The following is a 17060-nucleotide window of genomic DNA, read 5'->3' on the forward strand; positions in this document are numbered from 1 at the left end:
TGTATGAACACATTTAAATTAAATATACTGAAAAAGGAGTACTTCTCCTCCAGCTGTACACTTGCACATTTCAGGGGTATACACTGCTGAAAGTGATTCCTAATGACAAGTACTTGTGTCATAAGCTAGGAATGAGACAAAATATGTAACAAGAGGTCACACAACATATTTCAAAGATTATGAAGAGATTTTAACTTGCAGCTAGAATGAAGTGGACCTATGCTATGTAAGCCTGACCCTATTAAAATTTCTGGATAAAAATCAGACTCCCTGAGAATACACAGTCCTAATGCCAAGTTCTCTGCATTTCTTTTGTTGTGCAAAACAGTAAGCATTAACTGCTACCATTCAAAGCCTGGCACAGTTCTAGCACAAGAGAATAGCAGGGAAGAATCTTACAATCGAGCTTTTTTTTTTTTTTTTTTTCCAAAAAAATGTACAAATGCAAAAATGCCAAATTCACACATCACTATCTGAAACAAGCCAGACCAAATCAAACAACAAATAATCCCACGCACACACACTAAAAAAGAAAATACTCAAACAAGCATGATATCCTATTGAAAGCCATTCTGAGAACAGTCTCACTTTAGCACCAGTTTCCCCTACTACATTGGTGAACATTAATGTTATTACCTGAAATATCATTCCATCAAGTAATTGGCATTCCAGTTTTAACAGCAACTTTTCAAATGGCTTCAGTTTATCTTCTTGAATTCCAAATTTGGAAGGGTTGTGATGGACAGATTTTAGCAGCCTGTAAGGGGTAGGCATAGAACACACAGATGCAAAACAATTAAAACATACTAACAGTTTTATCACATCCTGTGCTATTTTGATAACATCACTGTTCCGTGGAACATGCCCAGCAACAACTCCAAAATTGTAACAAATAAAAAGTCTGTGTAAGCCACTTGTATTTGAACAACTACCATCTATTGAGGTTTTCAATGAAAGTTATTTTTCCACTACTTTAACTACCTATATAATTGTTGACTCCAGCTCTTCCTTTAGATAGCGTTCTTACTCAAATCTGTATGCCCATCCCCGTGATCAATAGGGGAAATGGAAAATTAGATTTCTTATCGAATACATTTAAACATTTAAACTTTCATTTAACATTAAACTTTCTCAATATACTTACCATGTACAGTTTCAGGAATGGCACACAAAACATTCAGCACTGTAAAAAACTTACTGATGCTGCTAGAAGGACAAAGTGGGAGCTTCCCCCTGCTCCTCACTGAGTTTTCTGGTAAGCACTCAGGGCTAATAAAAATTCACGTTCCTAAACTGACTTTCTTCAAACAAGACACATGCACATGCTTTTATGTCACGAGAGTATTTTTCAGACCTTCAGAGACACACCTCTTGTACATGGTCCAGTGATCTTTCAAAGTGGCATGATTGTCAATTATTTCATCTAGAGTGATTAAGACAGTCAGTAGTTCTCCCAGATGCTCATACATTGCCTGTTTAAAAAAATAAAAGGCAGAAGAAAAGGCTTGTAGCTATTTTAATGCTCACTGCAGTGATGCATTGCATATACAACATCAGTTCTTTTAAAGCCAGCAAGACATGAGCTAAGTCATCATCTAAGACATAATTTAAGTCAGAGATTTTTTTGGTTGTTTAAAGATTTGGTATTTCCTGTGGGGGAACACAGGAAATGTTAGTTTGCACGTAGGCACCACCTAAAGTTCACTGATCTAATTTAATATTGAAGGTAGGATTTTCAAAATTAGCTAAAAGCACAAGCACATATTGCACACAGTAACAAAGCATGTCAGAACTTTTTAGCTACGAAAGCTAGAATTTGACCCACAGAGGTACCAGCCCTTTCCACATAAAGGCCAGAAAAAGCTGATTCACAAAGTAAAGTCTTTAAAGGAGACTCCAGATTGAAAGCTGTACTTGAAATTCACTTTCTTGCTACTTTCCTCAGAATGAAGACAAATATATTAGCATGAAATTAACATAGGCGAAAGGGTACAAAATCATTCCCACCTGAAAATGAACTCCTGACGTCTCTATAATTTTAGGTGCATTCCTGTAAATAAAATAAGTACTTTAAGATCTTTTTAATCCTTAGAAGAGAACATATTTACTGTTTCTGTATCAAAGTGTGTTCTTTGTTTCTTGGGGTATGTTTTTCTTCATTAACACAGTAATGTCAGAAAGCAAAATTACTCTCAAAATCTGATTATAGCATACACTATGTGAAATGTGTGCTACATAATCAAAATTGATACTGCCGTTTTGAATGTACAGCATGCACCTGGTTTAAACCACTGATTTCATTCAATGCATGTCTATCAGCAATTCCCAATTCAGTTACATAAACAAATAGCCTTGATATAGCCTTGTGCCCCGAAAGTACAAAAAAAAAAATCACACATTTAACCAACCCATAACCAAGCTACATAACCAGCCCTGTTCACTCAGCACAATACATAAAGTCTACCTTGTGCTGCAGTGTAAGAGAAGAATGAAAACAGGTAAAACTGAGAAGAACTATGCTATCCTATGTCGGGGAAAAAAAATCTAGAGCCCTGCAGTTATATTCAGAGCTAAACCCAACAGCTCTGTTCAGGACTGATCTCTCCTTAGAATTCTCAGAGGAACTAAGCCCAACATCATGTGTTAAAACCATGGATGTTTCATGATGAATCTGTAACATGAATTACGAAATCAAAACGAACAGCAGTATCTTTTATCTAAAGATTATAATTATTGTTGAATATTAAAAAATAAACTAGTGATGTCAGACACCACAGGCTCCTTTCTGCAAGACACTTGCCTCTCCTTCAGACATACTGAAACATAACTGCACACACAAAGATGTGAGTTCACATGGCAAGTGACAATAATTTGTTTTTAAACTCAATGGATGATTTAATACTGATAAAGACCACACATTTAAACATCAAACTGTGAAAGTGATCAGATTTTTAAGCTTTGGAAGCTACTGGTATCTCCTGTACCAGTCAACAGATGAAATCTCTCTCAAACAAAGCAAGGCTGGAAGAATAATAGGAGGATCTCCTGAACATCAAGACTAAGTGCCTCTGAAGTATCAAATCTATCAAAAATGGGGAAAAAAAACAACACACTAAAAACCACTTGCATCTCATCAAATAAAAGCTCCGACTTTTCCAAAAATAAAATACACTTTAAAAATGGCTTATGAAGCCTGAACTTATACAGCAAAACACCGTCTCTAGATAGTCATATTCCAAAACTGACCATGCCTTAGGTAGAGTGTTTATATTATATTCATTTTTAACTACAAAATGTGATATAGCATTTCAGGGAATAATTACTTGTTGCTGGTGTAAAGAACAGCCAACTGATGGACTACATTCACCACCACTTCATAACATCGGGTAACAAAGCAAGACAGCTCCTGAAATACAAGAAAATAAAATGCATTACAAGAAAATAAAATGCATAACCCCTTCTCATGAACAGCATTGCTGCTTCCAAAATATAGAACATAAACCACTGAACTTGCAGCCCAAGTTCCTAATCCAAGTCAGTGAACAGATCTACAACAGGATGGAAAACAGATCTGGGTTTAGGTCAAGAAGCTATTGTACAAAGCTCCTAGTACAACTTGATATTTCTTAAGTACCAATAAGCACTTTATAAACAGAAAAGCATAATAAAGAAAACAGAAATGATTTCACACTCGCATATGGTTTTGACAAGGTGGATACTGAAATACCATAGCTGATGCTCAAGGCCATATTTTTAAAAAAGGATACAGGGCGTTTGGAGAAGGTACAGAAAAAAGTCACCCTCAGGAACTCAATGTGCTTTAAACATCTTGCTGTAAAAGTTTTCAAAAGTTCTACTTATTAGAGACAGTAAAAAGTGACTTAATAGCAGTGCCCAGGGACCTTCAGAGGGAATATTCAAATATCCCTGATAGCAAGGGCTGAGCATTTTCCCACTAGATTCAAGAGTCACACTCTGGATGCCAGCGATAGACAAATTCAAATGAGAAATTAATACAGAAGCCTGTACCTACTATAAGAATGATTAGCCACAGAATACTGTCTTTAAAAAAGTCTTTGAGATGTATGCTGAAGTAAAGCAGAACTTGTGCTCAGTTACGTAGCACAAAATGAGTAAGAAGAGGTCAACTTTGATCACGGAAAAAATTGATCTTAATTTCTATAATGGATTTTAACAAGGTGTTCCTTAAGCAATAGGGTAAATGAATCTGGGTTTCCCTTAACCACAACAGTGTTTATTTATTAATGCACCTTATAATCCTACCAGGCAGCAGTCTGCATGAGATGAGTGGCCAGTCAGCACACAGATGGCTCCATAGCAGGCAGCCCACGCAGGCTAACCAGCCAGCCTGCTGTTCTTGCCAGAAGACTGGCTAACAGCTGAATTCTGTCTTCCCCTTCATCAAAAATAGATCTTATTTGGGCTTCTGCCTTCTATTAGTCACCAGTTTGCACAAAACATGAAAGTGTCATTACTTCTTATATTTGTATTGCTCTATCACATTGAGCTGAAACCAGCCAACAGGTTCAAGAAGAACAGGTTAATAGACAACTGAGATCATGTTTCCATTGCCTTTTTAAAATTTCTTTAAAACAGCTGCCTTCTTAACACTTCCAGGCAATGATCCAATTTAACAGCACATGTGTATTATCAGCTACCTAATATAGATAATTGCCATTTTTTTCAGAGTTCTTCAAATGCACTGTCTTCTGCAAGAAGACAACCTACTAGTGTTTCATGGCATTAATTTGATTTTTTTTAAATGTTTTTACATAGCAAACCAATTGGCTACAGCATCTAGTTAATTAAGTTCTCCATGTTCTCTGCATACCAAGAAATCTAACTCAAAAGAGCCAATAAATCAGTAGATACATGTTAGCTATGTGGAAACAACATTTCGCCTCTCCTAGAGTCTTCATTCATATTTTTACACTGCCCTCAAAGAAATTCTTGTAACTTTGACCATAGCAGCATCCCCCAGTCAATTTGCTACTACTGAGTGGATTTAGAGGAACACAACTGTTGAAAAAGACTCAGAAAGGAAAAAGTTTTCCTCACAGCTTTACCCAAACTAATACAAACCTGTCAGCATAGTAACCCTTACTCTTGAGCAATGTCCTCTGTCTGCCTTCTTTCCGTGGTTCTCAACATTCAGCAGACTATAGTAGCGCATATACAAAGTTGGTTCACAAGCAAGATGCTATACTGATGTAGTGTTTCCACTATAAATATGCTTAACAGGATATACCACCTAAATGTACACAAGTTTGTACTACGGGGTGGGTTTTATAATGCACATATGCTGAAGCTATCCAGACAACCAGTCATCCCGCTCTCAACTTTCATCTCAAAGAATCCTGGCAGTATTATTACACTAATATCCTGGAAAAAAAAACAACACAGATGTACAGTAGTCCCTTCCCCGAAACACCACTCTCTCTCAAACATCTGCTCAATAAGAAATAGAAAATCAAAAATGTAATTGACAATGCTGATAGAAAAAAAGCCTGAAAAAAATAGAAAGAAAAAAAAGATACAGTAACAACTAACTGCACTTAGACATGGTAAAATGGGTTAAGACACAACATCCTATGGCACTCAACTATTAATGACCAATAAATGAGTACTGCCATGCTAGTATACAGCAAGAAAAGGAATTTTAACATTTATTAAACAAGAATTTGTTTAAGCATTCTGAAAGTTTCCTTTATCTTCTCCACTTCAACATATATGCTTCATTACAAGTGACACTGCATAAGAATAGAAACATTTTTGTAACAGGACAGTCACTTAAGCTATAATGAAGGAAAAAAATCCATAGTAGACTGAAATCCAAAAGCATGGGAAATCCTTAGAAGAAACGTGTATTCTTTTTTCTTCCAAAATACTGAATATTCTTCCCTGAACGCTTGAGAGGTGCAAGCAATTTTTTTCCGGATACATTTTTATTTTGCCCCTAATAGCTACACAACAATGTACAAACAATTAATTGAAGACCAGTTTTCAATTAAAACTAAAACTTGAGAAATCAAAGCTATAAGATTAGAGATCCTTAACATTACTATCAAATGAAACAACCTCAGTTTACGCTCTTATTGAAACCTGCTTAATGCTAATTTCTCTGTACAATGATTACAAAAACCGTAATTTATTCTCTCATTAGACTACCTGAATTTTAGATGCATATAAACAAACATAAAAACTAAAAGCTAAAGTAAAGACCAACAGATGACCAACCCAACTTAAACAGTTGTCTTGTAAGTGAGCTGGTTGCAACGGATCTACAGGCAAAACATTAATGCATGAAATGACTGCAGTGCCTTTCAGCAAGTACTGGAGGCTGCTAAATCCACGTTGCAAATAAAATTAAGATTATAATTGCTGTCAGAATCAAAAGATACTCTACCTGCAAGAAAGAAATAAATCTTCCCATCTGTATTTGGCAATCTCCTTCTACCATGCTGGAGTCTGTGCCTTGAAAAACAAAGATTTGTCACTACTTTATTCATCAAATTCTGAAGCTTGCCCTCCAAACCATTTGTATGTCATACAAGCAGAGTACATAATTAAAAGCTTACTGACAGAACTTTAAAAGCTTTTGATTTAGTTTTCTCATTAAAAATTGGTTTAAGCTACACATAAAGCAGGAAAAAAAATCTCCAGCACATGAAAGAATATAAAATCTATAAAATGTAGTTCTTTAAAGGATATCTTATGTAACTTTGATATAAAGTTTCCATTTAAAAAGTCTGTAAAAAGCAAGGCATTTATATATTGCAAGGAATGCTTACTGGTAGAGTTATTAACTGAACAAATATATTGCATCATAAAACAATGATGAAAAACTGTGTAGAATAAAAGTTCCTAAAGAAATTTGTTTTCCTTTTCCTATACATCATGCAGTATAATAGAACTGGTTCTCACCACAGCTCCAAAGCATTACTTGTATGACAAAGTAGAGTAACCGGGTACTACGAGATACGATAATTATATCACCAATGTCAAATTCTTTTGGATTGCTGAAGCGATTGTAATACTAACAAGACTATTGTCAGGTAATGTCATGACAGATTAATGCTCTAGACTTGAGATTTTTCTGTTGGGCCACTCTGAGTGAAAACAGCTTATAATTGCAAGTTTACCCACAAAAGAAATGACACCACGTTAGAGAAAAGCAGTCTCCTGTTACAGAGATGACCTTTCAATCTGTAGAAGGAAACTCTTAAATAGCATTTAGTTTTAGTTTTCTGGTCTTTTGCTTCATAAAAGTGCTCTTCTAGAGCAATCACCAGAGTCTAGAGGAGCCTCCATAACTGTTAGAATTTTTGTCCCAGAGCTCCAATTAAACACTGTATCCTTCCCCTTTGCACCTTTGTTATATAACCTTTACTCTACTGAGATTAGCAGATGACCCAAAAAGCAATCCAACGTCCTGAAATTCCTACACTAGCCCTAGTCACTTAAAGGACAAGATGAAAAAAAAGTTTCTTTCTATACACTGAAGGCAAAAGGTTGCACAGTGTTTCTGTGTTCAATTTATCCACCCTCGAGGCAGTTGTTTTGCTATCTGTTCTAAGTAAGCAAGCTACTTGTTATCAAAGCATATGCTATGAGGAGGGATCTGGGAGCAGAGAATACCATTTTTACATCCCAACCCACAGAAGGTTGGCCTCTCAATTTCTGCCATTCCGAAGCATTCCTTATGGACCACGGAAGCAGGAACAAACTGCTGCTATAACATACTAATCTGCAACAGTCTGCCTTTTTTCATGCTGGAGACATGAAAAGCTTTTGAGAGACCCCTACTATTATTTTGACAGCACAGCACTTCCTTTTCAGATATTAAAAACCATGTCTGAGAAGAAGTGAGAATCTACTAACAAAAAAACACAACACAAGACCCACACTTTTTTTTTTTTTGACATCTCTCAACTGAACCACAACAGACATCTTACAGAGAATGCTAAACATTCCCCCATACTTCTGTTGCAGTCAAGGCTCTTGATTTTTTTTTTTTTTTTTTAATTTTAAAAAGGCCTTTCTAGAAGACTACTCGAAAAGGAGCATGCTTTCTTTCATCTCACATTTCTGAATCAGAAAACAAAGCTAGGTAACATGTCCCTAAATCGTTAATACATTTGAGTCCTCAGGACCAAGATCTTTGCTTACTCCGAGACTAGCATCCTTTAACGTAGATGCTTAAGACTAACCCTTTGGGTGAGTTACCAGTGAAATTCAGTGACAAAAAGCAGGTTTTCAGGGTTTGTCAACTGAATTGAGTTTCAGCCACTTTTGTCCCTGTATTATATCATGGTCTAAGCAGCAGTAATGAGTAATGTTGCTTTCACTTGAAGTGCGGAAGATGACATTAACACACTTGTAGTTTTTCCTAAAACAACTATGATCTTATGAGTAAAGTCAACTCGTAATAGGACTTGGTCCAAGTATTTATTAACAGTTTCATTGCTTTATTACAACCAAATTGCAAATTTATGGTTTTACTACAACCAATACAAAAAACAGTCCTAACACGAAATATGCTATTTTAGGATAAAATATTCTCATATGACACACAGGTATTCAATGCCATACTTTGAGAAATAGCTGCTACAGATTGTAAGCTCATGTTTCTGTACAGTATCCATTAAATATAATCTCATTAAAAAAAGAAGCCAAAATGTTTATTGAAAAAAAAAAAAAGAGTTGCGATGAATTTCAGAAGTACTGCTTTTATACATCTCATGCATTCTCTCAGTATCTGTTTTTAAAAGCCATTTGTCTGAAAAACGTCAACAGTCCGGCTCCCTACTTCTCATGTAAGGCTGCAATGAAACTTCCTATTAACATGACAATACTTAATGCAGATAACAGAGCTTTATACATAAAGTTTTAATGCTATCTCTATAATCATCAAGTCAATTTCTTAACATTCACCACTCAAAGACATCCGTAATAGAAAATTACACTTACTGTAGCATTTAATATAACCTGAAGCAATAAAGTAAAAACTACAAACTTTTACTGGAAAGGGAGCTACTTACCTCCTTCTCCATAAAACAAGAGGCCGTTATAAAATTTAGTTTCTGCCTAACAACAAAAACAGAAATTTGTTTTTTTAAATAGTATATATGTAATCATGCTACAAAAATTTAGACATTATAACTTGTTTGCAGATTGGCAAGCTGATATATAGATTATTATTTTGCAATAAAGAAATATTTCCATGCGCATAGTAACAGCTAAATTTACCTCATATTTTAACTTCTTGATTTCACAGCAAAGGGCAGCATACACGGTTATTACTTTGTTTAGAACCTAGATTCAAAAGGAAAATAAACAGATTACAAATAGAAAACTACAGCAGGTAAAAATCTTACAGAGTATTTTTCATGTTTTAAAAGGGCTTGGTTTTAGCTAGAATAACTTCTTATTTTCCCCCTGTTTTAAGCATAAATCACTTACCTTGTTTTCTGTCTTTATGAGCTCCAGTAGAGAGGACTGTTCGTAAGGCAAAAGCTGAAATTTATTTAAAAAAAAGCAAACTTCAGAAAACACTTGTCAAAACCACATTTATCCAACTAGGTAAGTGGTGTAATTTTTTTTTTTTTACAGTTTAATCTCAAATAAGGTCAGTGATAAAAGGACAACAATGGCACATTACTGGCTACCTGTGCTGCAGGAAGCCTTCACTCTTCACATTTATGCAGAAAGGGAAATAACCAGATATACTATACGGCACTTATAACAATTTACTCACAAAACTTGGAAAGCGACAACATGGTCATTATGGTGCGTGAAAAAAAAACACATCAACTTTGCATGCAGGCACTGATGTTTTGTACTGAAGTCAGCCATGAGATTGACTAGTTCATATACATCCAGTGCTGTAGGAGCCCACATCATGTGAACAGACAGAGGATTGTTTGAGACTACATCTTCTGCACAGACAAGTTCTATATGGTAACAAAAGCCAAAGTGCTTTTAAATGATACGCGCAAGTTCGGTGAAGAGAAAAATTCATGCTCCACAGAGGACAGAAAACTTATAACCAAGGAAAAAAGCACATCTGGAAGAAGGAAAATACTGTGCATTTTGATTTTCTAAATACATATATATTTATATTTAAGGCCATTAAATCAAAGCACAGCTATAAGCATACACACACAGTTCACTCTGCATTTATACATATATTAGGGAGCTCTACTAGATCCCCAGCCCTCCTCCAAAGAAAAAAAAAAAAAAAAAACACTCACTGAGAAGTTTGCTGGAATTATGCTTCCTAATATATGAAAAACTGACATTCGTTTAACTTCCACTAATACCCAAAGGACGGGAAAGCAATAATATGAAAACATCTTTTCTTGTGATATGAGCCAAATAATTATTTGCTGATTAAAACAGCATTAGATTTAAAGGAACATAACAGTTTCAATGCATATTAAAAAGTGTATGAAGACCTTTAATGCAATGGGATCGAGACTGAAGTCCCAAACATCTCCAACAGAGTCATCCAAAGCATCTTCAATCCTCTTCAGCTGAGATGCATATTCCTCAAGAAATTTTCCGTAATTCTTCAACTCCACTTCAGCATGGATTTCTGAGAATTCATAACATTTATACAGTTTTATAGAATATTCAGCGAACTGCAATACACAAAAGCTTATAAAGGTTTTAATCTGTTGCTATTTAGCATTGTAACACTGCATTCCTCGTTTTGCTGCACCATTATCTCCTTAATACTACTGCATCTTTTTACTGCAAAGCTCTCATTTGTTTTAACAAACATACAACTCAGCGCCAGTTTCAAAGAAACCCAGATATTAAAGAGTATCAAACATTTAAGAGGCTTACAGAAAGTTATTTTTGAAAGTATGTATATTTTCAAGCTAAGATCTTGACAACCTAAATATTACGCCGAGATGCTGAGCAAAGAAGTGACTGTTCAAATCTCAGCATGGCAGGTGCTTTTACCCATCAGCTGAACCAGCACGTATGCAATTTTACTAGAACTTTGAGGCAATGGGTCTAATCATTTTGGCCTGAGTAGCAGTTGTATTGGTAGCAATCCTTCTTCCACTTTCTCCCTACTACTTCTCAGTAAGTCATTTGGGTATTAAGTTGATGGCTTCCAATCCATCCCACCACTTTCCGATTCACTGCTTTCAAGCAGAACTTTTCTTCTGCTTAGCACCTGAACATTGAAAAGCACAGCTGTCCTGGTGCTGCTAGTTGCAAGTAGATTATCATGTTCAGAAGGAAGCATTCAGCTGGTCAAATACCAAGAGTAGTGGTGTTAATGAGTATAGTAAGTCCAAAGAAATTTGATCCACAAAAGTTTAATTCGCTCTATCCTGACCGTCTTTCTTCCCACACTAAAGCACACACAAAGTCAACTACCAAGTTAGTTGCATAATCCGAACTACTGAATGATCACAGCTCAAGGCTTCTATCCTCAGTAAGGAACTACAATCCTTTCTCATGTGAAGACTGAAGTGTCTTCCCCCTGATTAGACTACACATATAATAGCTTACAATCTTCTGCTATTCACTGAAAATAGGATTATCTAAAGTGAGTAAATCAATAAAAGAATGCAAGTCAGCTAAAAAAAGGAACTTTGCCTAAACAGGAAGACAACTCTGCAGAGAGTACTCTTTTTCGCTTAAGTAGTGATTTAAGGGCCCTTTTCACATTTTAGCAAGTAGATTGCTCTAGAAAGTTTTTATACATCTGTAATAAAGATGTATAAAATACACTTTTTTGGGGCGTGTTTACTCATGTAAGTTGCCAATAACTGAGATAAATGGTAGTTGGCTACTTCAGTGGAAGAATGCTGCTGAAACAAGGATCCTTTGGACATTTCTTGGAGGCAGAGAAAATCCCTGATGGGGACACTTCACCATGCATAAAGGGAAAGAATGAATAAAGACAGATGAAGAGAGATGAGAAGTTCTACACACAGAAAAGTTGAGACTGAGAAGGAAAAATCACTGCAGTGAAGAGCTAACTTTCCTGAACTAATTCTGAGCTACTAGTTTGAAACTAGCAGCAACGTGAACCGTAAAGGACTACAAAGCCTAACCAAGATGCATGGCAAACCAACCCATGGGGCTCCACCTGTACCTGTGGACCTGCTGGTGCACAGGCGCCATCAAAATAAGGAAATTGAATTTCACGTAAACTGATAAGAAGCAAGTGAACAAAAAGCTCTCCATCAGCAGCGCGCACTCCAGACACTGATGCGTATCCCTCGTGTTGTATTCTCATATTGTTCTATTCCATCAATTCAGCCCATTTTCCAGGTTCCGACCAGTGCATCTTCTGGAAGCTCTGCTGCGGTAAAACAGTAAAACTGATGGATGCAGAGCCCTGCAGGATGGAGTTTAACTAGCCATCATGACAGCTGCAGTACTTTACTCTGAGAAAATTTTGCAGAGCATGGCAATTTAAATTCTTATAGAAGCTTGCTGTGTTATTCCCCCACTTCCATCTTCTCCCTTCACAAACAAAAGGCATATCTAAGAGCAGAGAAATTGAAAGAGGTATTGGGGCTTTACAGGAAGAACTGAAAAAAATTTAAAAAAATCATGTAAGAGTAAGAAATGGGCACTGCTGTTCAAACCAATTCCCTAAAACTAAACAGGCAGCACACCTCAAACAAAATCTCACAGCAGCATTCTGCTAGAGACTCACAAGCTGTCACCTTTCCAACAGCCAAATGATGCATTTAAACAATGCTATAGCTCAACTTAAAAAGATATTAGGTATTGCCAAACAGATGGTCATCGATTTGCCACCTTGTACTGATCATAAACAAAAAATAAGAGACAGGCGTGAATAGTTTATCACTGTCTTTCTGAAGTAGACATGAGAGTGAAAACTATTAGCTAGCCAGACATAGGTAGAGTTGAACTGATAAAACATGACTTGGAGATGGCTTGGAGAAGGGGGAAACTTTTTAAGATGCAGAAATATTTCTGAAACAAAGTAGACTGCATGGAGAAAGAAAAAGAAATCATATATATCTTCCTTTTCTTCCAAGCAACAGACCTACTTCATAAGGCATTATCTGGGTACAATAAAGGTTGATTTAGCTTCTTGTCTGGTGATAAAATGAAAGCCTTAGAGCTGAAACAATGCAAGGATCCACTCAACAGTACAGATTCCCCCAGCTTCATCTAACCTCCTTCCATTAAGTCAGCAATGTCAATATTCAGGCAATTTATTGCCCCAGCAGGATTTGCAAGTGCTGTGTCCATAAATACCTAGGACAAAGATGCAATAAACTGGGCTTGCTCTATGTCCTGTTTCCTCAGTTGAGAAGACTGTAATTTCTAAAGATTAACGATATAGATACAAAGACAAAATAGCAAAACAACAAGTAATTTTCAAGTCACTAGAGTTCTTTGGCGATTTGGCTTTTCTTTGAGAGTTGCATTCTGTTCCCACCAGCAGCTTTGCTGCTGTTCCCAGGCAAGATGGTGGTAACAGAGTGCATTATGGCATGTGAGGTTCTCCTGGCTGCACTCAACATTGATAAAGACCAAAAGAGATCTGACAATTTGTGTAAAAGCCCCACTTGGCATTCCACAGCTTGAGAGCTGGTAAGGACCTCAGCTCAGGGCAGCTTCAGTTTCCACTGAGAGCCTGATGAAACGCATGCTGTACTAGAAGCCACATCCCTGGGGATAGCGCTGTATGTCAAACACTTGGTCCACGAGTGACATATTTTCACAGCAACACCTGGCATCATTAATTTGGCACAGCTCGATTTACGGCACGTATTCCAGCGTGACAACCACATACGTCCCCTGTTTAAAAAGTAGGTCACCTCCACAGGCAGAGAGAAACGTGGATTTTGACGGACGCTGCCAAAGCGCTAAGCATCACGAGGGCTCGCATATTGATTTTCTAAAGGTGAAACAGCAAGCGACTGCCCAAAAAGCCTGTATCAGCAGAAGCTAACTTATCCCGAGCTGCCTTCTCCGGCTAAATGGGGGGGGGGGGAAGAAACGCTTCAAAAAATAATTATGAGCGAGGAGCTGCGATGGGGAAGGACCGAGGCAGCACCTGCCCACGGTGGGGGAACACGAAGGGACAGGGGGCGGCTGGGGCAGGGGCGGTAACGGCCGCCGGGTTCCCCTCAGCCCTCGCAGGGGGAGCCCTCAGCCCGCCAACCGCCGCCCCCTCCCCACGCGGCCGTTAACGCCTCAGCCCCGCCCGCCCCCGCCGCGCGCTCACTCTGCGAGCCGTCGTCGCGGCGGCCGAACTCCCAGTCCGGGGACAGCGTCTCCAGCGCCATCGCCGCCGCCCCCCGCCGCCTGAGTCAGGCGCACGGGACTTCCGGCCCCGCTGCTGCTGGGAAATGGAGGCGGAGAACGGGGGGACTCTGGCCCCGCCGCTGCCGCCCGCCCCCATCTTGCCTCGCCGCGCCCGCGGCCATCCCGTTGCCTCAGCAGACGTGGAAGTGGCTTCAGAGTCAGCGGCTGCTGAGGGCAGGGAAAAGACAGGCTCCGGCCAGAGCTGGAGCAAACCCTTTTGCTACAATCATTGTATTGCCTCATTTACCCCCCCCCCCTTTTTTTTTGTACTGAATATTTTTTCTTTCAGCTGTGGAAAACTGCCCGTAAACATGGGCTGTCAGGCTTAAAACGTAGTCACCAGGTAGTTTTCGTTCCCTGTCTCAGAAAAATGGGTCCTTGAATTCCGCAGGATTGTTTCAGTACAAGACTGAAACTCTTAGAGCTGGTACTCAGTAGGGCCCTCCCTTCCCCACATCTGAGCTGAAAGTGTAAAGAGTAAAACGCTGTGGGGTTGGTTATTGCAAGGGTGTGAGACCATCACAACTGCAGACCAGGTAACCCAGCTAGCTGGGTTACGCAGGGGCCACGCTAAATACACCAGGATAACCGTAGCATAATCAGATGCAAGCCTTATTTTGAATATGGGAAAAGGAAATTAATTTAGAGTACATATATCCTTTACCCTTTCTTAAAAAACGCATTATGTCAATAAATTGCATTCTAAAATAAAGGAGCAGGAGGCTGCATAACTCATAAAATCACAATTAGACACAAACAAGAACACCAGTGAAATTTTACTCTGGCATTCACGATGCAGTTATTTCAAAGACTAATTGTTTTTCCTGTGAAACGCTAGGTGGCAGTGTTTGCTGCTGACACTGAAATTTAGGTCAGTTCTAGATGCTGCTAGAATTTCTGTTTGTTCTGGAAATCTTACTTGGACTTTATCCTGAAGCCTGTTGTTTCAGTGACAGCAAGTCTAGCTCAGCTCTGGCTGATAAATTTACTGTGCTGACTTATCAGTGAATGGCCATATGCTGTTTGCACATGTGAAATTATTGACACATTTCATGAGCACCTTTTCTGAAATTCAGGTGACACAGCTTTCATGCGTACCAGGATGTTTTTATTTGGTACAAGCTTATAAGAAGATTACTCCAATATCAGTTACTGTCTTCAGAAAATACAGGAGTCAGAAAAATCTTTAGACTTTGTTTAACACAGTCATTTTTGGTAATTTAAATATTACTGAAGAGGCACACTTGATAAAGCAATCATTTCTTTTGACCAGACCAAAACGACCATGAAGGTAAGATTTCATATTGAATTTTCACATGAACCGAGTCTTACATAAATATGTACCAGTCAAAATTATTTGTTACACCTGAGTACTAGAAAGGGTAGTTGAGAGAATAAAGTCCAAAATACAGTATAATTAACTTGGTACGATGACTCTTTTATTTATGAAGTGGCTAGTTATCTAAATCAACAAGTAAATCAACATGAGCTCGACTGTGTGAGGTATTAACCTTTTATTTTCCTTTGAAGTTATCCCAGTCAGAAACATCATTAAACATTAGACAATACAGTTACTTGGTATTTTTAACAGAATTTTTATGATAGTTGAAAGCTCGGTGAAAACTTTAGCACTGCACCGAGCAGGAACCATTTTATTTTTAAAAAATGGTGAAAGCATCCAGAGCAAAAATTGCGTTTAGTATATACAGGCAAAGTTCCACCAAGCTTGATAGACTTGTAGTTACTTATAGGAGAAAGCATTTGGCTTGCTGAATCTGCAGGAAACCAGCCCTGCTATACATTCCTTGTCTGTGGAACATTCAGTGCTGAGCTCTCTGAATATTTTAAATAAAATAAAGTTCTTCCTCAATTTTTATGGCAGGATTCCCAGAAACGTTTTATTATCTGAGACTTGCTCTTTGCAACTCTGAACCAAAAAGATAATACCAATTTTTAAAAAAGTAGTTTCTTGTCTGTTGTATGGAATATGAGAAAATTCTATTTATGCATCTGAGTAAGGCACCTGAACATGATAATTCTTTCTACTGCTTAAATTGGTAAAGTAATTCCCCTTCCTCATCAAATATATACCCCCTTCTGGTTACTCTGGGAAAATGAAATGCCAAACATGCAGTTTTAGATGGTTGTATAGCTGGCAGAAAATCTGTATGAATAGGCTGTGAAAACTTTGCTATCATGTGTGTTTCTAGCCTGAAGTGGATATAAGGCCCAAATGGGGGAAAAACAAACAAATTAAACCCCACAGCTTTATATATAAACATTGCAGAGCAAAACAAGAAATAAAAGTTTCCCATGAAATCTTGCATTAGCACATGGCAAAACAAGAAAAGTTGCTCTTGTACAAAATTTGAGTTGAAACTTGTCATGCAATTAACATAGTTAGGGAATAACCAGTACAAAGCCTTACTTTATATTTTTTAATTACTCAGTCTTTAAAACTGGATGAATTCTAAAGTACTCCTGAGGAATTAAGGTCTGAACTATGACCAAATCTTTCTTCGTCATGAAAAGCCCCATCAAGGCTGATTTCCAACGACAAAAAGCCTATACAGATCCAGTTCAGTCATTTGCTAAATCCCAGGGTATGATTTTCAAAAGAAAACAAATCCTGGAAGATCGAGCAGTTTCCCAAGTACTTCAGTATGTGCACGTACTCGGCGTCCTGTGGAACACAGCCTTCCTCAGCAGTCGTGCCAACT

At 37.8% G+C, this 17060-nt stretch overlaps 1 protein-coding gene across 5 annotated transcripts in view; it reads right to left on the reverse strand.

Annotated features, from left to right (window-relative positions):
- The window catches only part of WASHC4 (WASH complex subunit 4), a 43077-nt gene extending 28687 nt beyond the window's left edge, over window positions 1-14390 (reverse strand). For 3 of the 5 annotated variants that reach the window (XM_040560112.1, XM_040560091.1, XM_040560101.1), the window contains exons 1-10: window positions 14261-14390; window positions 10479-10618; window positions 9484-9537; window positions 9271-9336; window positions 9063-9108; window positions 6428-6495; window positions 3324-3406; window positions 2008-2050; window positions 1369-1472; window positions 637-757 (exon numbers count right to left, since the gene is read on the reverse strand). In XM_040560112.1, the coding sequence (XP_040416046.1) occupies window positions 637-757; window positions 1369-1472; window positions 2008-2050; window positions 3324-3406; window positions 6428-6495; window positions 9063-9108; window positions 9271-9336; window positions 9484-9537; window positions 10479-10618; window positions 14261-14321 (786 nt within the window). In that variant the 5' untranslated portion in view covers window positions 14322-14390. Of the gene's footprint in view, window positions 1-636; window positions 758-1368; window positions 1473-2007; window positions 2051-3323; window positions 3407-6427; window positions 6496-9062; window positions 9109-9270; window positions 9337-9483; window positions 9538-10478; window positions 10619-10872; window positions 10895-13850; window positions 13954-14260 lie in introns of those variants that run through there. The other 2 variants (XM_040560131.1, XM_040560123.1) reach the window with 2 other exon arrangements.
- Between the last annotated feature and the right edge of the window lie 2670 nt (window positions 14391-17060).

This window comes from Cygnus olor, chromosome 1, assembly GCF_009769625.2.
Source record: "Cygnus olor isolate bCygOlo1 chromosome 1, bCygOlo1.pri.v2, whole genome shotgun sequence".
Taxonomy (NCBI): Eukaryota; Metazoa; Chordata; class Aves; order Anseriformes; family Anatidae; genus Cygnus; species Cygnus olor.